This window comes from Mesoplodon densirostris, chromosome 6 (genome assembly GCF_025265405.1).
Source record: "Mesoplodon densirostris isolate mMesDen1 chromosome 6, mMesDen1 primary haplotype, whole genome shotgun sequence".
Lineage (NCBI taxonomy): Eukaryota > Metazoa > Chordata > Mammalia > Artiodactyla > Ziphiidae > Mesoplodon > Mesoplodon densirostris.
The window spans coordinates 69,762,322-69,780,923 of record NC_082666.1 but is presented as its reverse complement, the minus strand read 5'-3'; the positions used below and the strand labels follow the sequence as shown (position 1 = coordinate 69,780,923).

The following is an 18,602-nucleotide window of genomic DNA, read 5'->3' as shown; positions in this document are numbered from 1 at the left end:
TTGTTAGGTGTTGGAAAACTACAACCTGTGGGTCTAAGCCTGCTCACTGCCTATTTTTGTAAATAACATTGTTATAGGGATACAGCCACACCCATTTGTTTACATATTGTCCTACAATGGCAGAGTTGATTAGTTGCAGTAACTCTGTAGTTGTGCAAAGCCTAAGTTAGTGAATATTTGACCATTTTCAGAAGAAGTTTGATTACCCCTGGATTGGATGATTTTAGTCAAGTAACTCAATCTCTTGCATCTTAGTTTCCTCATCTATGAAGTATGGTATTAGTTACCTAATAAGTTCATGTTAAGGAAGGGGGGTGAAGTACATGATGTTTCTGGCATGGTATCTGGAATGAATTAGGCCTTTAATATAGTCTCTGTTCTTCTGATGGAAGAATTTTTATTACTGATAACCAATTCAATGATTTAATGTCCTGAAGGACACTATCACTTCCTACTTTCTCATTCAATTCTTTCACTGAATTTGGAGATGATCAGTACTTAGTACAATTAGTATATTTGGTAGGTGCCAACCTTTCTGTATATCACATTGTATACAACCTTTCTGTATATCAATCTGTGTATCTGTATAGATTCTTAAGAAAACTTGGGCTACTTTTCAGGTAAGGGTTAATCTATTAAATTTTTTTGTTTTCTGACAATAAAGTACTACTTAGACAAAGGAAAGAAAGGTTAAAAATTGTCCTATCTGATACTGTCTTTTACTGAGCTATTAACATAGGCACTTAGTTCAAATTAATTTACAAATGAATGACTTGACAGGTTGACATCTTTGTGTTTCTATCAGACCAGCTAGTTTCACCCATATAAGTGATGGTGAGTTAAAAAAACTGATGTAACTGGACATGACTTTTTTCTTTCCTAGTTATCTTTTCCAAATTAAGGGAATCAAATAGAAACTATGATATCATATAGTATCATGTAAATCAAAATTACTTGGTCATGAATATTTTTGTACTTTACTAAGAAATTTGATTTCTCACTCAAGTAAATCATGGCAAAAATAACTCAAATCACTGTTTCTTTTTTTTTTTGTAGAATTTTAAAGTTTTATTTCTTTGTAAAATACTTATCAAGAGTTTAAACAGTAAAACAGGAAGACACAGACCTACTTGAGAATGGACTTGAGGATATGGGGAGGGGGAAGGGTAAGCTGTGACAAAGTGAGAGAGAGGCATGGACATATATACAATACCAAACGTAAGGTAGATAGATAGTGGGAAGCAGCCGCATAGCACAGGGAGGTCAGGTCGGTGCTTTGAGACCGCCTGGAGGGGTGGGATAGGGAGGGTGGGAGGGAGGGAGACGCAAGAGGGAAAGGATATGGGAACAGATGTATATGTATGACTGATTCACTTTGTTATAAAGCAGAAACTGAAAAAAAAAACCTGATAGAGGGAAAATTAAAAAAAAAGAGTTTAAACAGTGCTTGCATTCTCATTGTATAACTTATTATTATTATTTTAAATAGATCTTTATTGGAGTATAACTGCTTCACAATACTGTGTTAGTTTTTGTTGCACAACAGAGCGAATCAGCCATATGCATACACGTCCCATATCCCCTCTCTCTTGAGCCTCCCTCCCATCCTCCCTACCCGACCCCTCTAGGTCATCACAAAGCACCAAGCTGATCTCCCTGTGCTATGCTGCTGCTTCCCACCAGCCAACTATTTTACATTTGGTAGTGTATATATGTGCATGCCACTCTCACTTTGCCCGTTTCTTTTTCTTTTTTTTTTTTTAGTTTCTGCTTTATAACAAAGTGAATCAGTCATACATATACATCTGTTTCCCCATCCCTTCCCTCTTGCGTCTCCCTCCCTCCCACCCTCCCTATCCCACCCCTCCAGGCGGTCTTTGCCCATTTCTTAACTCCATGTTAAGTCACTGGAGCCTGAAGCTTTCTTTCCTTAGTACACCACCAATATGTGAAAATGGTCTTGGCAATTTGGTGATGCTTTGGTGATTTTCAAGATTTTCACTCTGCCCTATTTTGCCATATTTTCTCATTTATTTAACAAATTCATATGGAGGGTGCACTCTCTATTGGCTGTCGTGATAGAGAAAGAGTCACCTAACAGATATTCTCCCAGCACTCATTGAGCTAGCAGTTTAGTGAAGACAGCAGAAGGGATTCAACAAATATTAGCAAGAGTAATGAGAGGGAAGTAACTGAGCAGGGGATGAAGAGAGCCCTCTTTGAGAAATCAACATTTGGGTTGAAATGTCATGGATGTGTTCAGTTTAATGAAGAACGGAGCAGCGTGTCTGGTGTGTTTGGGGTCAGAGGGAAACTCATGGAAGGTGGGATTGACAGAATTCAATTGATTGGATCTAGGATGAGAGGAAAATTATGTCTTCTAGCCTGAGCTAGACTGGATGGTTGATGCCACTGCTGGGAAACTGGCTTGGGAAGAAGACATGAGCTCAGTGTTGCACGTGTATTTGAGATGCCTGTGGAGCTGTCAGTGAGACATCTCAGGAGACAGATGTTTGAGTCAGTGGCGTTTTGGGAATCAGGGTAGTAGATCAAATGCCTAGCAAACAGGTGTGGAGAGAGGAGTGAATAGGCCCTGCTACAGAAATTACAGTGTTTAAGGAGCATGAAAGAGATGCCTGTAAAGGAAGCTGAGTATCAACTAGAGATGGAGAAGGACAATGAGGAGAGTGGCGGGTCATAGAAACCACAGGGAGAAACTGTTTTAGGCACAGCTGACAATGTTGAATGCTGCTAAGAGGTCAGGCGAACCAAGGACTTGAAATATCCATTAGATTTGGTGACATGGAGGTCGCTTGTGACCCTAGAAAGAACAAGTTTCATGTTGTGACAGGCAGGAGTCTTCTCAACTCCACTTAACACCTTGAGTCTACAGATTCCACTTTAGAGGCTGTTTGCTTCTGTTATATTTGGCTCTGCAGCACATGTACCTGTTCATGATCCTAATCAGGTGCATGGAAGCGGCTTCCATGCTGCTTTGCTATATTTAATTCTGCTAACTCGTCCCTTTAGGCTTCTTCTCACTACTAGTTTAATTAATCAGACATCTAATTCTCTCAGTGTCTGCTCTTCTCACGGTCCACAGCTCTCCTTTCCTGCATTCCCACTTACGTATTAACATCTTTTTATGTTAGTTTCAATGACAACATTTGACCTCCTGTTTTGTGTTCATTTTCATCCTCTCTCTGTAGAAAGTGTGTTAAACTACAGAAAAAAAATAAAATCAGTAACATTTTATGAAATTGTTATTGAATAATTTGGATATTATTGAATAATGTGAATTATTGGATTTCCCATTTTCAATATTTGGATTGTGAAATTTTCCTTTCGTTGTGTGTTTCATCAAAACCGGTTCTTTCAAAGGCCGCTGGAATAAGGCTTTGCAATAGAGAATGTTCTCCATCAAATTATCTTCTTGAGCTGGGCTTATAATGGATTCAAATGGATATACACAGGGCAGCTTTTGCTACTCTGAACCTTTAATAATCACCAGGGAAGTTTCAGACAGATGTGCAGAGACTTTCCAGACAAGTAAAACCATTGAACATTTCTAGTTTTTTTGCCTTTTTTGCTGCCTATTAAGAGTTCTACAGATATGTTGATCCTCCTCAGTGATTTTGGTGGTGGTCTCAGAAAAAGAAAAGCTGTGGAGTATGACACCCCATTATTAATAGTAGATAAGTTAGAGGGATTCCCTGTAAAGCTGAGCAAAGCTGTCAAAATCAGTTAAGGGAGATCACCTTAAAGAACATATAAAGAAATTTTATATAGACAGCTTGGAGGAAATAAAAAAACACAAAATAACCTGTAACTATTGAAAAGAAACCCCAGACTATTAGTGCAGTAAATTGGGAGGACAAGCTTGAGGTTGAAAATAAAAAATTTACTTAGGTATTTAATTAAAAATTCTAGGTCAACAAAAGGCATTGCATTACTTTCTGGCCCTGTTTTCTCGTGGACTTTTTCATAAAATTGTAATGAGAAATGATAAAGTATGTTTGTAGTAAAGGGAGTCATCTTGGAATGAAAAGTCTGTGCCAATCTAAGACACATAGAAGTGCCAAAAATATAAACTTATGTGGGGAAGATAAAGGAAAACATTTTATGGCACTGTTTTCTGGGGCTGGAAAGCCTGGGTTTATCAGAGCAATTTTTCCCATGCTATTTGCCCATAGAAAGACCCAAGAGATAGTTTTTTGAAGAGTGTCTTTTAAAAAGAGCTTCCTTCTTATCCACATATCAGAATGAAGCCTGCCAATACCGTTTTTTAGCCATCCTGTATACAGGAGTGGATTCCCAGAACTCAAGGGAACCGAGTTGTATGTGTATTTCTCTGTTCTAGAATTTTGGTACGTATCTCTCCACCTACCAGTTTCTCTGTGTCACAGCTTTCCCCCAGCGATGGCAATTGAACATGATACTAGGATAATGATGGTTTCCCCTAGGAGATACATACACTGAGAACACTTTTGGGTGTCCCCTCACTTTCCTACCTCTCTTTTCCTCTCCCTTCTTGAACTGTTTAGAGATAGTCCTTCATGAATTTCCTGATAATTTTAATTTTAAAATAAAAAATTAGCATTTATGGGGATATTTAGATAAACAGTACTGACTTTTATTACATGGCTCTAATAATTGTGTGGTGTTTTTTCTGCCCTAGGAGTGCTGTCTCTGCAATTTGAGAGGGGGTGCTCTTAAGGAAACTAAGAACAATAAGTAAGTAGTACATTAATTGTGTTGAATTTCATCGTTTCCTTCTCTCTCTTGAGTGTTGAACCTCTGGGTGACAGTGTGCTTTACCTCTCATTGTTGTACACGTTGTTCCACAGCTTTTGCTGTTTAGGTCTGAGGTGGGGATTCTGTGCATGTCTCCAGAAACCATTACAGACAGCATGTTCACCTCTGCTGGGCAAAGGTGTTCTAAGTCAGCTTCTGTTCTGTGTCTTTGACATCATGAGGAATAACCCCTCTTTCACTAACAGAGTTTGAAGAGAGCCCATATCCTCTAGGTGCCTTTGGAATCTTTGTGTTTAATATGATGAATGCTTTCATTGTAATAAAAACAGAATATGCCTGAAAACAGTGAAACAAGACTTTCTTTACCTGTTATCTTCAGGTAAATGCAATCAATTATAATCATACTATTAGAATAAAACCATTTACTTTTAACACCAGCAAATTAACAAGAAAGTGTGTATTCTAAAATAGAAACACAGGGAGAAAAGATTGATTTTGCAATTTAAAGGGGACAGTTGGAGAATATGAAGAGAGTCATAAGTGAACATAAGAGAAAGTCTTGTTTCTATGGCGGTTGTTGAAATATATTTTTGTATGAATTTTATTTTTATGACCCGATTTAAATATTTAAAATGGGGCCAAAGCAAATTATAGGTTCCTATGGAAATAGAAACATGTAGAAAAGGTTTAGGTATAGGTTGTATTATGGTACTTGAGAGCCAGATCCAGCCCCAAGATATGTTTTATTTGACTGACACACCACTTTATGAATTTAATTCAAAATTTAAAAGTTGAGAGGTTTTATATAAAAATCCAGATGTTCATCTTTACTTAATAAATGATTGTGTATCTCTGTATGACAATAACAAGCTAGGATGAGAACCTGGCCTAAATGGGGCAGGTGCTCCTCGGGTTACCATGATTTACCAGTATGTGTGTATTTGGTTACATCTTGCCTGGCCCCATGGGCACTGGAGCTGGTACCCTTGGAGTAATGTCATGTCCTGTCATGTAATGATGGAGTTGGCATAATTACGTGCATGTGCATGTTTCTGATTGTTTATAAGGAAGAGTGAAGGCACTTATTCCTACATTGATAAAGTTTAGTCTAAGAAGCTGTATATTTGCTTAATTTTGGATGTTCATCTCTCACAGTCTTAGTTAATGTCATTGGCACTATGCTAAAAACCATTGACTAGTTCTAGGATGTCACACGGGTTATGCAGACTGCGAGATGACTTAGGCAGTTCCTGTAAAGACAGAGGTGACAAGAACTTCTCTTCCTTCCTTTGGGCAGGACACAAAGAAGTAGTGTTTGCTATAGAAGTATAGTATTTATTTAGATACAAAAGAATACCCTGATGGGGTCGACACTCACCCTTTGTCCCTGTGGTCTTTAAAGGCAGGATGGAGTCTTATATTTAGGGTGAAATAATATGCTTTGACTTAAAAATAGGTTGACAAATTTGATAATTCTTTCAAAATCTCTTTAAACCTCAAGAGTCTCTATATTTATTTGAGGCATAAGATTTATGAGAGACTTAACAGTGTTAATGAGGACGTTGTCATTTTTCTGGAGTAATTCAGAATTTGAAAGGAGATATTCTAGGTTTTTAGTAGGAAACGAGGGAACAAGCTAAATTTCATTTCTCCTTATCTCTTGGTTCCTTTGATTATAGTAGGATTGCAATAAGAAACAATTTAATTAAAGACTTAATCAGTATTAATTCTGTTAGAAAACTTTTGCTATTTGTTCTAGTTTGCTTCATGATATTCGTATTATGTAAAAAAGATTATGTGGTGTACCCAGTTTATACCTTTTATTAATTGAACTAATCTTTTGCCACATACTAATTATAATTAGCTTAAGTACATTAAACACCTCTATATTTCAGTATCAAATGAAATAGCAGACCTACATTTCAGTATTTTGCAGGTCACGTGTAGAAAAATATAATGATTGGATTCTTTGGTTTTCACCTAGTTCTTCATGTCACAGTGGTGGGCAGGTGTGGTACTGAATCTATCCAGGTATCATCCAGTAGGTTTTAAATTCAAAGAGTCTGTGATAGATATAGGCTTTGGGCTTTCTTTCTCATCTGTGTGTTTCCCATCCGAGAGAATTGCCATCCTCTGGTTGAAGTATGGGATACATAAGTTTAGGGAACGGTTGATTACATTTATGTCTCCTTTCCTGTAGGTGGGCCCATGTCATGTGTGCTGTTGCGATCCCAGAAGTCCGATTCACTAATGTTCCAGAAAGGACACAGATAGATGTAGGCAGAATACCTTTACAGAGGTTAAAACTGGTGAGTGGCAAAGCTTCTTTTTTTTTTCCCTCATAAATTAGTGTTAATTTCAAGTTCCGAATATTTCTATTTATGCATGCACTCCAAGGTAATTTTTTTCTTAGCCTCATTGTTTCATTCTACCTTTTTTTTTCCTTTAGCCTAAATTTACTTATCTGTATGCACTTTTTTCCTGTTATATTTTAAGTCTGCCTATAACTTTCTTCAGCTTCTGTTTTCAGTGAGGCAAAGGAATACTGCATTTCCTGGATTAATGTGAATTTTCAAACTATAGGCTATCCTGTGAAGTTTAATAGAACTGACCCGAGCTATCCAACTATGTCTTATTTGAATTGCTTAGTTTTTCTCTCTCTTGCCTCTTTTTGGTTGGCCTTGACTTGGCAAAACGCATCTAACCTATTTTGTCATCTCTTCACCAAGAAGAGACTTGCAGAGAAATGCAAAAACTTTAATTATTCCCAAGGGATTTCCCCACGAATAGAGACAAGTCATTTAATTTGCCAAACTCTCTGGCTGGTTATTTTCCATTGTTTCTCTTTGTTAAGAGAGTATTTTTTTCATTGAAAAGTTAGGCCTTTAACATCCTCAACATTGATGTAACCTTGGAGTTCTGTTAAATTGTGAGCCAACAGGTCATTAGCTTAGGCCCTTATATTTCATAGTTAATGAGAATTTTCCCTAAAGTTAAATTGCCTGACCTTAAAATACTGAAGCCTGTCTTACAAGTGGACTTAATACCCTACAGTTTCTTCAGTCCTTGTTACGTCTAACTTGGGGTCTTTCCACTATTTCAGAGGCTGAACTGTAACTCTCTACCTGAGTGTTACTTGCTTTGTTATTAGTCGCCTCTCTCCCACTGGGGAGCTGGGTGTTTTGTCTCTGGACTTCTGTCTCAGGAACTTAGAATCTATTCTGCTGTCTTTCAGTGAACACTGTTATTTTCCACTATAGCTCCATCAGAAATTTCACATAGCTAGAAAATACGTGGCCCTTTATGGGCCTGATGACTGCTGTTGGCAGATATGAGTGGTGGGATCAAGGATGCTCAGGGTGTGGTAACGGAAGTTTTGTGAATGAGATGGAAATGATTGGGCCATTTCAATGGCCCCTTAAAGCTCATAGTGACTATCAGAAGAGAGTAAGGTTGTTCAGCTCATGGACTTCTGTAGGAAAAAGTTTGAAATCTTGTATCTTGTTCACCAGTTTAAAAAAGAAAACAAACACTGACACGAGAGAAAGGCAGAAGTCATCTTCCATGACTCTTCAGACTGCTGTTTCTACTTGCTTTCAAGAAATCTCATGTTTAGCCTTTATTTTGCCCTTTCTTTTGTTTTACTGTGCTGTTACTTTGTTTATAAGTGCATTCTGAGTGCAAAAACCGTAACACCCAAAAGGGTGAAAAGTTGTGTAAAAATTGGTGCAGAAAGAAGAAAAAAGAATGAATACAATAAACCTTATATCACATTACATTTTATGCACAAACTGCTTTTCAACTATTGCTGTTTACTTATATAAACTTGTTTTCATTATTCAGTTGATACATATTCTATCTGTGAATATTGTTTGGGCCTTTATGATTGGAACAAAATGCATTAGTTTTTTCCATTAAAACTAATAAAAATATTTTTCATTGGGGGAAAAAAAACCACCAAAAAGAAACAAAAACATTTGCCAGAACTAGGACTGTAGGGCAGGTTATAAAGAAAAATGTTGAGTTCATGACATGCTACAACCTTTAATGCTTAGTGTGACAAATACTAACAAATGTCGTACATTTTAATATTTTTCTGATTTACAAGTAATATATATTTGCAAAAATTCAAACACTACATTTAACAACCACCTTTGGTTCTCTCTTCTGAAAGATGATTTCTGTTATCAGTTGAATGTCCCTTGGAATAGTGGTCATTGCTCTTGATGCTTCCCTGTAAGGACCTATGTGCTGGCTTCTCTTGTCCACGAATGCTTCCTTAGTGATCTGCCGTCCCTCACACCAGTCTCAAAGGGGTTTTAAGGGAACAGCAGGGAGGGGCAGCATGGATCATTTCCGTGCCAGTCAGCAAATTGTATTTGCTGTATTTCAGAAATCTGAAATCTGATGGTTGCATCCGAAAGTGGTAAAAGGTTGCCACCTTGATTGTGTATGTTACATATTCTTTATAGAAGGTTTTCCGTCCTTAAACAATTGGCACCTTTAAAAGAATGTGTCTTGACTGAACTTCAGATCACCTAAACTCTATTTCAGATGATAATGGAGAGCTCTTTATTGACATACAGATATTCATGACACATATTTGAGTGAAAACAGCAGGCTGTAGATCAGATTTTTTTCTGTTTTTAATATAATTTTATACTCATGGCGAGTTTTTTGGAATGATGTTTATCAGAATGCTCAAAGTGGTTATCTTAAGTGGGAAAATACAAGGGGAAACTTCATTTTGGGAGGGAAAAAAAATCACTCAAAAATACTGTGATAGTTTGAAAGGGGACAATGGCCAGAAAGAAGCTTGGGTGACTTTTTCACCAGAAATCCTCAAGAAAGCACCATGACTCTGTTACATCTCCTGTAGTATGACGTCTGTGCCTCAGCCTTGCTCTTTGTCTCTTGGTGATTGGACTCAGGCTGGCTTTGAATAACAGAATTTATAAATGATCACTTGTGTGGGGGGTGGGTGGAATGCACCTTTCCAGGAAATAGGATGCTCTGCCCTGAACATATAATCAAGTGTTCCTAACACCAGCATTCTTTTGAAGTTTAATTAAGCTAATAAGTGCACATCCAGCTAGAAGTCAGAGCAGTAGTTTTGTGGTATTTCATCCAGGCCAACCTAAGTCTAGATGGATTACTTTACTATGTCTATTTAGTGGATGTATGTGTGTCTCCTAGTGTCAGTTTCAGTCTTTTTTCTGGAGCTGTAGCCAACTCTTTTCTGGATGCTAGGTTGTTCACTCACCTACTTATTTACACAGATATGGGGGGAGAATATAAGAATTAGATGTCAGTGTCAATGTATTTTACCAAACAGTTATTACCTTACCCTGCCAAATACTTAGTGTACATTTTTGAGTAAGACATTGTTCCTGTCTTCTAGCATCTTATAGTCTAGGCTGGGCTTTCTCAACTTTGGCCCTCTTGACCTTTTAGACAAGTTAATTGTTTGTTGTGGGTGACTGTCATGTGTATCATAGATTCCAGCATCCCTGACCAAACAGGCGATACCAAGGTATAAATTTCTAGGTATACTAGGTATAAATACTAGTTATAAGATAAGCACTAGGGTTGTAATGACAACGTCATGACTATAGCTGAGACTGCTGGGGGATATGTAGGAACGTTCCCAAGAGAGCAAATCCTATGAGTTCTCATCAGAAGGGTAACTTATTTTCCTTTTTTCTTTTTTTATTTCTTTTTGTTGTATCTATATGAGAGGATGGATGTTAGCTGGACATACAGTGGTAATCATTTCACAATATGTGTAAATCAAACCATCATGCTCTATGCCTTAAACTTATACAGTGATGCATGTCAATTATTTTGCAATAAAACTGGACAAAAGTAGCCAATGCCAGATATCCCTTGGGGGGTAAAATCACCCCCATTTGAGAACCCACTGGTCTACAGGGAAGACATAAACATAAGGAGAAAATTTTCATTTTTGTCATTTTCAGAAAGAGAATATCTTGGTTGAAAGAAGTAAGTTAGAGACTGAGAGAATGGAAGTTCTTTTTTTTTTTTTTTTTTCTTTTTGCGGTATGTGGGCCTCTCACTGTTGTGGCCTCTCCCGTTGCGGAGCACAGGCTCCGGATGCGCAGGCCCAGCGGCCATGGCTCACGGGCCCAGCCGCTCCGCGGCATATGGGATCCTCCCAGACCGGGGCACGAACCCGTATCCCCTGCATCGGCAGGCGGACTCTTAACCACTGCGCCACCAGGGAGGCCCGAGAATGGAAGTTCTTAACTGCTTTTAAAAACATTCCTAGGGATTTTTTTTGGCAAATTGTTTGAATTTCTTGTTTGTGAATAAAGCAATAAAATTTGGCAACTTACGTATATATTTGCTACTGTACAGTTATTAATTTTATACTCTGATTTAGTATTTTAACATTACCTGTTTTTATAGAAATTGAACAACCTTGATTACTAATCAAGTATCATGAAGATTTACAGTTCTGTAATGTGTGTGTACACATGTGGTAGTTACTGAGTAAATATTCATGAAATGAATAAAAGGCAGCAAATTGTTACTTATTATTTGTGCTTCTGGCTTAAAATTATTGTGGCTGGAGGGTTTGATCAGACAATACCAAATTTTTTTTTTTTTTTTTAAGGCAAAACCCTTTAAAGGTCACAGTGGTAAATTCATGCACATCTCTGTGCGTGCAGCTTTAAAGCAAGGCATTAGTTACCTTATTTGCATCATGGGGGACCATGTGATTAGGCCATAGAGCCTAGCAGTAATTTGGAGAGCCTCTGAACACCCATGCAGCCCTTGCCCTGTTGTCTGAGAGTTCTGATCTTGGAACCTCTGGTCAGTTGGGGATTGAAAACTGGAGTGACCTGACTGAAGCAGCAGCAAGGGAAATCTGAGCCTCTCTCCAGTGCCCACCAGGTGGTGCTGCTGTACCAGTTTCTCATCCAGTTGCCCTTAAATCACCTCCTTTAGCAAGTGCCTAATCGGAGCCTGGCCCCAACGGTAGAGGGTGTATGTGTGTGAGATGTGATGCATACTGGGTTGCTCTAGCCCAAGGGATGACAGCAGAGCAGAAAGTGCTGCTTGCTGCTGTGCATTCAAAGTGCTGAATTCCAGAGGGCAGTTTTTTTTAGTTCAGGTTTTGATTTAGCCATATAAAAAAGAGCTGCTTTCCCTTGGGGCAAGTTAGTGTTTTTCTGTATAAGTAATAAGCAACACTTGTAAAAGCTAGTAACTGCAAGAGTCTTAAAGAACAGCTTATGGCAAACATGAGTTTAAAATGTCTTCTGAAGTATGAAAGCTGTATATAAAAAATGCTTATTATTACTAGCAGTCTTTCTAGAATATGGAATACTGGAGTTTATGCAGAGGTATTTGAATATTTTGGTAATATTGTTGTTAGCCTTTTATTTATTCATAGGTTCAACTTGCAGCTTTTGAAATACTCCTCTGTGCAATTATTTGTGTAGGAAGATTTTTGTAGAGGATGTAAGAAAGGATTTGTTTGCTTTAGCAGATTTTTCCTCTTATAATGACCATTGAAAAAAAGAGACAGCAAATGGAAAACAACTCTTTCAGTGCTCTTCATTGTTGATCCTAAAATAGTGCTTTGTGAAGAACCTTTATCTCATCCAGCCACCTTGTTTGCTATTATCATAGGTGTGGCCTCTACTCATCAGATAATTAAATGGACATCAATGATGGCACTGGAGTTATTTTCAAGACATTGTATTTTATTTTATTTATGTGGCTGTTAATTTAAAATGCTTTAATAAAATTCATTATTTTTAAACTAAACAAAATACTGCAAAAATATATTTGGCTATAGTGGTATTTATCCAATTAGTTTGTTCTTTTCTTTCTTTAACAATATTTTGCTTTTGTGTAGAATAATTATCTCCGGGGTTAATAAAATAATTTCTGCTCCATCTTAAAAATGCTAGAGGTTGCTATCTAAAAGCACCAGGTAGACTTCCCTGGTGGCACAGTGGTTAAGAATCCACCTGCCAATGCAGGGGACATGGGTTCGAGCCCTGGTCCGGGAAGATTCCACATGCCATGGAGCAGCTAAGCCCACGAGCCACAACTGAGCCTGCGTGCCACAACTACTGAATCCCACATGCCTAGAGCCCCTGCTGTGCAACAAGAGAAGCCACCACAATGAGAAGCCCGCGCACCGCAATGAAGAGTAGCCCCCGCTCGCCGCAACTAGAGAAAGCCTGTGCACAGCAATGAAGACGCAACACAGCCAAAAAATAAATTAATTAATTAAAAAAAATAAAAGCACCAGGTTATTAAGCAGAACCATCCTTTAACAGGAAGGAAATGGCTGAAAGTTACCTGAATAGGCTATGTATCCAAAGCCATGTTCAAAAGGGAGAACCATTTTCTCTGTCAGTTTAAGCATTCTTCTGATTATTAATGCAGGTTCTAGATTACCTAGTATTTTTCTTACCTACTCATTTAGAATGAATTTCTTTGCTTCTGAATGACTTTTCAGTTTGGGAAAAATTGTACCTGTGGCGAGCCCTGTCATCCCCAGTCCCTTCCCCATGTCCTCTGGTACCTTCTCCGCTCATCCAGAGAACATCAGAGCTTTGACACCTGGTGGGAAAAAGAATGAGGAGGACACCGGGGACATCTCCTACTCCCCACTTGAGTGGTGTGCTCAGGGATAGCCAGTCTTGGGGCTTGTTTGAAATCACAGATTATTGGTATGCCTGAGGACAAAAAGAAAAAGTTGCCCCCATGTGGTATAGATATTAAAATGTACTCAATCATTTCCTTTTCTTATTTCTTTCTGTCTTGTTTTCTCTACTAATATGATTGGTTGGTCATGGTCATAATTGAATCTCTGGAAGAGAAACAAAATTGTGCAAAAATGATAACAGCAAAAAAGGAAGTAGAGAGATATAAAACACACATGAAATTAGAATGTCTTAAAAAAATTTTTTTGTAATAGAAAAGAAGACGGCAAAAACTTTCAGGAAGAATTAAAACAGGAATTTTGAGAGGACAATGCTTTTATAATATGATCACACAGAAGACAGCAGTATCGTCAGGAAGCAGATCACCAGTCTTTAGATCTGATTATAAAGTTTAAGAGAAGAGCATTAAAAAAAAAACAGAAAAAGGAGTAAATCAGCATGAAATTCTGGTATTTGTTAGATATTTAGCCATGAATGTCTATTACATACATTCATCACTTCTTGAAGATTAAATTAATTAAATATCTATGGAATTTATAGAAATGAAACAACAAGGCAAGTTTGTGGATTATAAGAAATCTTGGAAAATATCAGCAGACCCAAAATGCAGCCATTAGTTTAAATAGTTTTCCCTTTTGGAGAGAAAGTTCTCAAATAGAAGTGTTGTGAGAATATTTACATATTAAACTGCACATGTCAAAGCAAATGACGTCTATCTTGCTTGCTGTCAGTGCATAGAGAACTTGGTGGTGTTCGTTGACCACACACCTTCCTCACAGTGTCATGGAGGGTACCTCTGATTTCTATGTCTGCAGACATTCCTAGGATTTTACAATTTGAAATCCTATTTCTGCAACAAGATAGAGGGAGAAATGATTTTTGAAATAGCCAAAGTTGCCCCCAGGCATTTGATGACCTCCGATTTGTATTTGACAAGTGAACCAAGCACAGGCACAAGTGTTCTCCGAGAGGAGAACATTATTTTGAAAAGGAATTTACACTGCTATGATGACTGAGCTACAAGCCTTTCAGTACCTGGCTGAGGCCAACTATTCTGCTTAGAAGCCTCTATACACTTTAAAATTTGTACCTGAAGGCAAATAATAGTGAACTTGAAAGCCAAAGATTATAGTTTTGAAAGGTACATCAATTCTGAGAATAGAGTGGTTTCACTGTGGTATTCCATCTGAAGAGCTGAATCAAGGGGAAAAAATATATTCAGCCTTCCTATTTCTTAAAGGAAGGCACTTGATCCCTTGCTAACTGGCTTATGTTATCAGATGCATTGAATACTAAAAGTAGAATTACTGAGAGATAGAGATGGGGTCTGCCTCTCATGCTGTAAGATCACTCTGAGTCCTATTTAGTTGAAGTTACAACAACGTTGGAGAGCAGCTTCGCTTTCTTTCTAGAGGAAATCATGGTCGTATTTGACAGAGCCTCTGTTACTGCAGTTTGGGAGATGCAAAGACATACTGATTATCCTTCATCACTTTAAAAGAAGAGAAAGTAGCATTGTAAAGGCAATTGGAAGTCATTATGTTCCACATTCTCATGTACTGATTTATTCACGTCTTCAGTTATTTTTAAAGACAAAGAGGAATTCTAAGAAAATAATAAACATTGACAATGATGAGCAAGTTTATTGTTTAAATGCAGTTGAGGGAAAATTTGCTTGTAATAGTGAACTACTGAAGGGGGAATAAGTGACACCACAAATGACAGAGTCGTGGTGTGGTGTGTAGGGTCCTATTATTTAATATGCTCAGTATAAAATTTATTATATCATTAAGAACATTCTTCAGGATTTCAACATACACATGTCCCCAACTTTGTAAGATTTTTAAATGAGTGTGGTGTAAAAAAAAAAGTACATTAGTAGCCGTATAGTACTTAACTGTCAGAATGATTTGCTACAGAGACTAGATCCTATTGCAAGCTGTCAATTTTGTATATTGCTGTAATACCAAACCATAAAATCTTTTGAGTAAAATGGAAAATGTCAGATGGGCATGACTACAAATAATATACTTTCTGAAGGCTGTAGATGTCTATAGGAGAAACTGTGTAAATGCATGAAATATTATCTTGTTACTATGGATTTTTCTTTATCTGACGAGAGAAAACTGTGAGGCGAAAGGAAATTGATTGGAGCCTTTAAATTTTTTAGTTTTGAACTCATTTTTCCTGAGGACTAATTTTAAAAACATTATTAAATAGATAAGTAGAACTTCAGATAATTCATGATTAAAAGAGTATAGTGCGAGGGGCTTCCCTGGTGGCGCAGTGGTTGAGCGTCCGCCTGCCAATGCAGGGGACATGGGTTCGTGCCCCGGTCTGGGAGGATCCCACGTGCCGCGGAGCAGCTGGGCCCGTGAGCCATGGCCGCTGAGCCTGCGCGTCCGGAGCCTGTGCTCCGCAACAGGAGAGGCCACAACAGTGAGAGGTCCGCGTACCGCAAAAAAAAAAAAAAAAAAAAGAGTATAGTGCAAGAGTCATCTCGTTTTTTAGCTTACATTGCTGAATGGTCCATTTTTTTCTGATCTTGTCTGTGTGAGTGGTGATTACTGATGGATCTTTTAATTGAGTGAGTTGGGGTCAGGGTTCCAGAGATGGGGTCACCCCTTTCATTGCAACATCGACTGAGTCAATACCAACAAATGCTTGCCAAACTGAGACAGCTGCTAGATGGCTCTAAACAATCCATAGGGTTTTGCTTGGTCCACAGTGATTGACAGCAGAGAGGTTATAGTTTTTGAAAGGTACAGTCATTATTGTAAAACAGTGGGTCCATAATTATTTATTTTTCTAATATTTTAGTATAAATTATTTATCCCCTTGGAAGCAGCTTTTAAAAATCAACAAAAAGGTTACATATAAAGTGACAATCTTTTCATACTTGTAATTAATGTAATATAAGTCAGTGTGGTATATTTTAGGCATGTTCCCACAATTTAGTGATGTCATTTTCTAAGATGAGCTCATAGATACAGGTACCAGCCCAGTTTGCATTTATTGATTTAAATATCAAGGGTTCTGTGCATTCATCTGTATTGCCCTTTGGGTCATGAATTCTAAGCCTCTGCTACATTGAGATTTGAGTGTGCAGGCTCTGGACTAAGACTGTTGGAGTCCTGTGTCCACCACTTAAGCAACCTTGGCCATGCAGCTTAACCTTTCAGAACCTCATCTGTAAACCAGGGTGGTTGTGAGGATGACATGGTGCAATGATGCAATGCATCATCGGCGAATGATGCAACCCCTTGCCGCATAAATCTCTGTATACTGCCTTTTGTCCAGTTAGGATTGGAGTGGATAGATATTTATAAGGAGGGAGTAGGTTCTTTGTGCTATCTCATTTGTTCATCCATTTGCTCAATAAATAATTTCTTTAGGACTTGCTGTGTGGTTAGGTGATAGATGTGTGTCATTTCTGCTTTTATAGATATTACAGAATAATGGAAGTTATTGAAAATTAGATAAGCAACTACAAAGCAGCATGAAAAGTTCTACTGTAGTAAAAATCCAGAATGCAGTGAAGGATCTTACTCAGTTTGGGGTATGAGGGCAGTAAAGGGGTGTAGAAAAGCTTCCTGGAAGAAGCAGTGCCTAATAATGCCTTGTCTGAGACCTGAAGGATGAGAAGAGGGCACTGGAGGAGCGGTCAGGACAAGGAACAGGATGCTCGGTATCCTGGAAGTGGCAGGGAACTGTAAGGTCTAGGAAATGAAATTTCAGCAGCGCTGGAGCATGAGGTATGAGGAGGGAGAGATGAGTCTTGAGAAGGGGAAGCCTCAGATGATGTAGCACCGTGCTGTCCAGTACGGTAGCCTCTGGCCACTGACGGTACTGAGCACTTGGGATGTGGTTTGTGTTACTGAAGAGCTGAACTTAGGATTTTATTTAATTTCAGTAAGCTAAGTTTAAAAATGGAAGCAGCATAAACACATGAAGTACAGCTGTAGTTTTGGTAGGTCCACATTTTACACTTCAAACACCCTTGAAAATTGAGCCTCCAAATTGAGATATATGTAAGTATAAATACACAGCAGATTTCAAAGACTTACTATGAAAAAAAAAGAATGTGAACTATCTCATTAATAATTTTTATATTGGTTACATGTCAAAATGATAATATTTTGGATTTGTTAAGACGTATTGATGTATTATTAAAATCAATTTCACATGTCTTTTTTATTGCGATTATGTATGCTTAACATAAAATGTGTCATTTAGTTATTTTTAGGTGTGCAATTCCATGTTGTACAGTGGCATTAAGTATATTCACACTGTTGTGCAACCATCATGCCCCTCTATTACCAGAACTTTTTTATCTTTCCAAACAGAAGCTCTGTACTCATTGAACAGTAACTCCCTGTTCTCTCCTTCCTCACCTGTGGCACAGGTGTCTCCTAAAAAATTAAAAATTGCACATGTGACTTGCATTTTATTTCTACTGGACAGTGACATTCTAGAGGACTTTGTACTCTATCCCAAACAGGTGGAAGAACCTTTAATGCCCATTAAGCAGTGGAATAATACGATCAGATTTGTGTTTCAGAAGGGTGTTGTGCTTCTGGTGGGGAGAATGTATTCAAGAGGGTAGGACTGGAGGCAGAGAGGCCAGTTTCAGTAATCATGTGAAAGATGATTTTGGTGTGAACCTGGGATGGAGATAAGTGAACTGATCATAGGCGGGGTTGCCTTGGACTAGGTGTGGAGGGAGCTGGGGTTCTGGCATAAGCAGCTGGGGGACTGGTCATGCCATGCACAGGGCTCATCATCGCTGGAAGGGGACGGGGTTGAGGGGGAAGTACACCTGGACATACTTAACTTGGGGTCCTTGTAGTCCAGCTGGGTGTAGCACAGAGGAAACATGTGCCAGAATTCTACTTCTCATGGGTATGTAGCTATTTACCAGCTGCTCTTAGGTTGTTAGGACTAGAAGCATATGAAGTTCAGTAACTACTACTGGTCAGAAATTCAGGAACAGTGAGCAACTGTGCTTTGTATGGATGTGAATTTGGTTTGTGGTAATATTGTATCTGCCTCTCTGTACTCTTTCTGAAGTTGTAATAATCAGGTAAAACAGTGTTAGCCTTGGGAGTTTGATTTCTGTCTTCTCTCAGAGCAAAAGAA

The 18,602-nt window shown here is 38.2% G+C and overlaps 1 protein-coding gene across 4 annotated transcripts in view; it reads left to right on the top strand.

Annotated features, from left to right (window-relative positions):
• Window positions 1-18,602, top strand: part of KDM4C (lysine demethylase 4C) — a 397,059-nt gene that overhangs the window by 256,320 nt on the left and 122,137 nt on the right. For all 4 annotated transcript variants that reach the window (XM_060102149.1, XM_060102151.1, XM_060102148.1 and 1 more), the window contains exons 16-17: window positions 4,679-4,734; window positions 6,956-7,064. In XM_060102149.1, coding sequence (XP_059958132.1) covers window positions 4,679-4,734; window positions 6,956-7,064 — 165 coding nt within the window. The remainder of the gene's footprint in view (window positions 1-4,678; window positions 4,735-6,955; window positions 7,065-18,602) is intronic.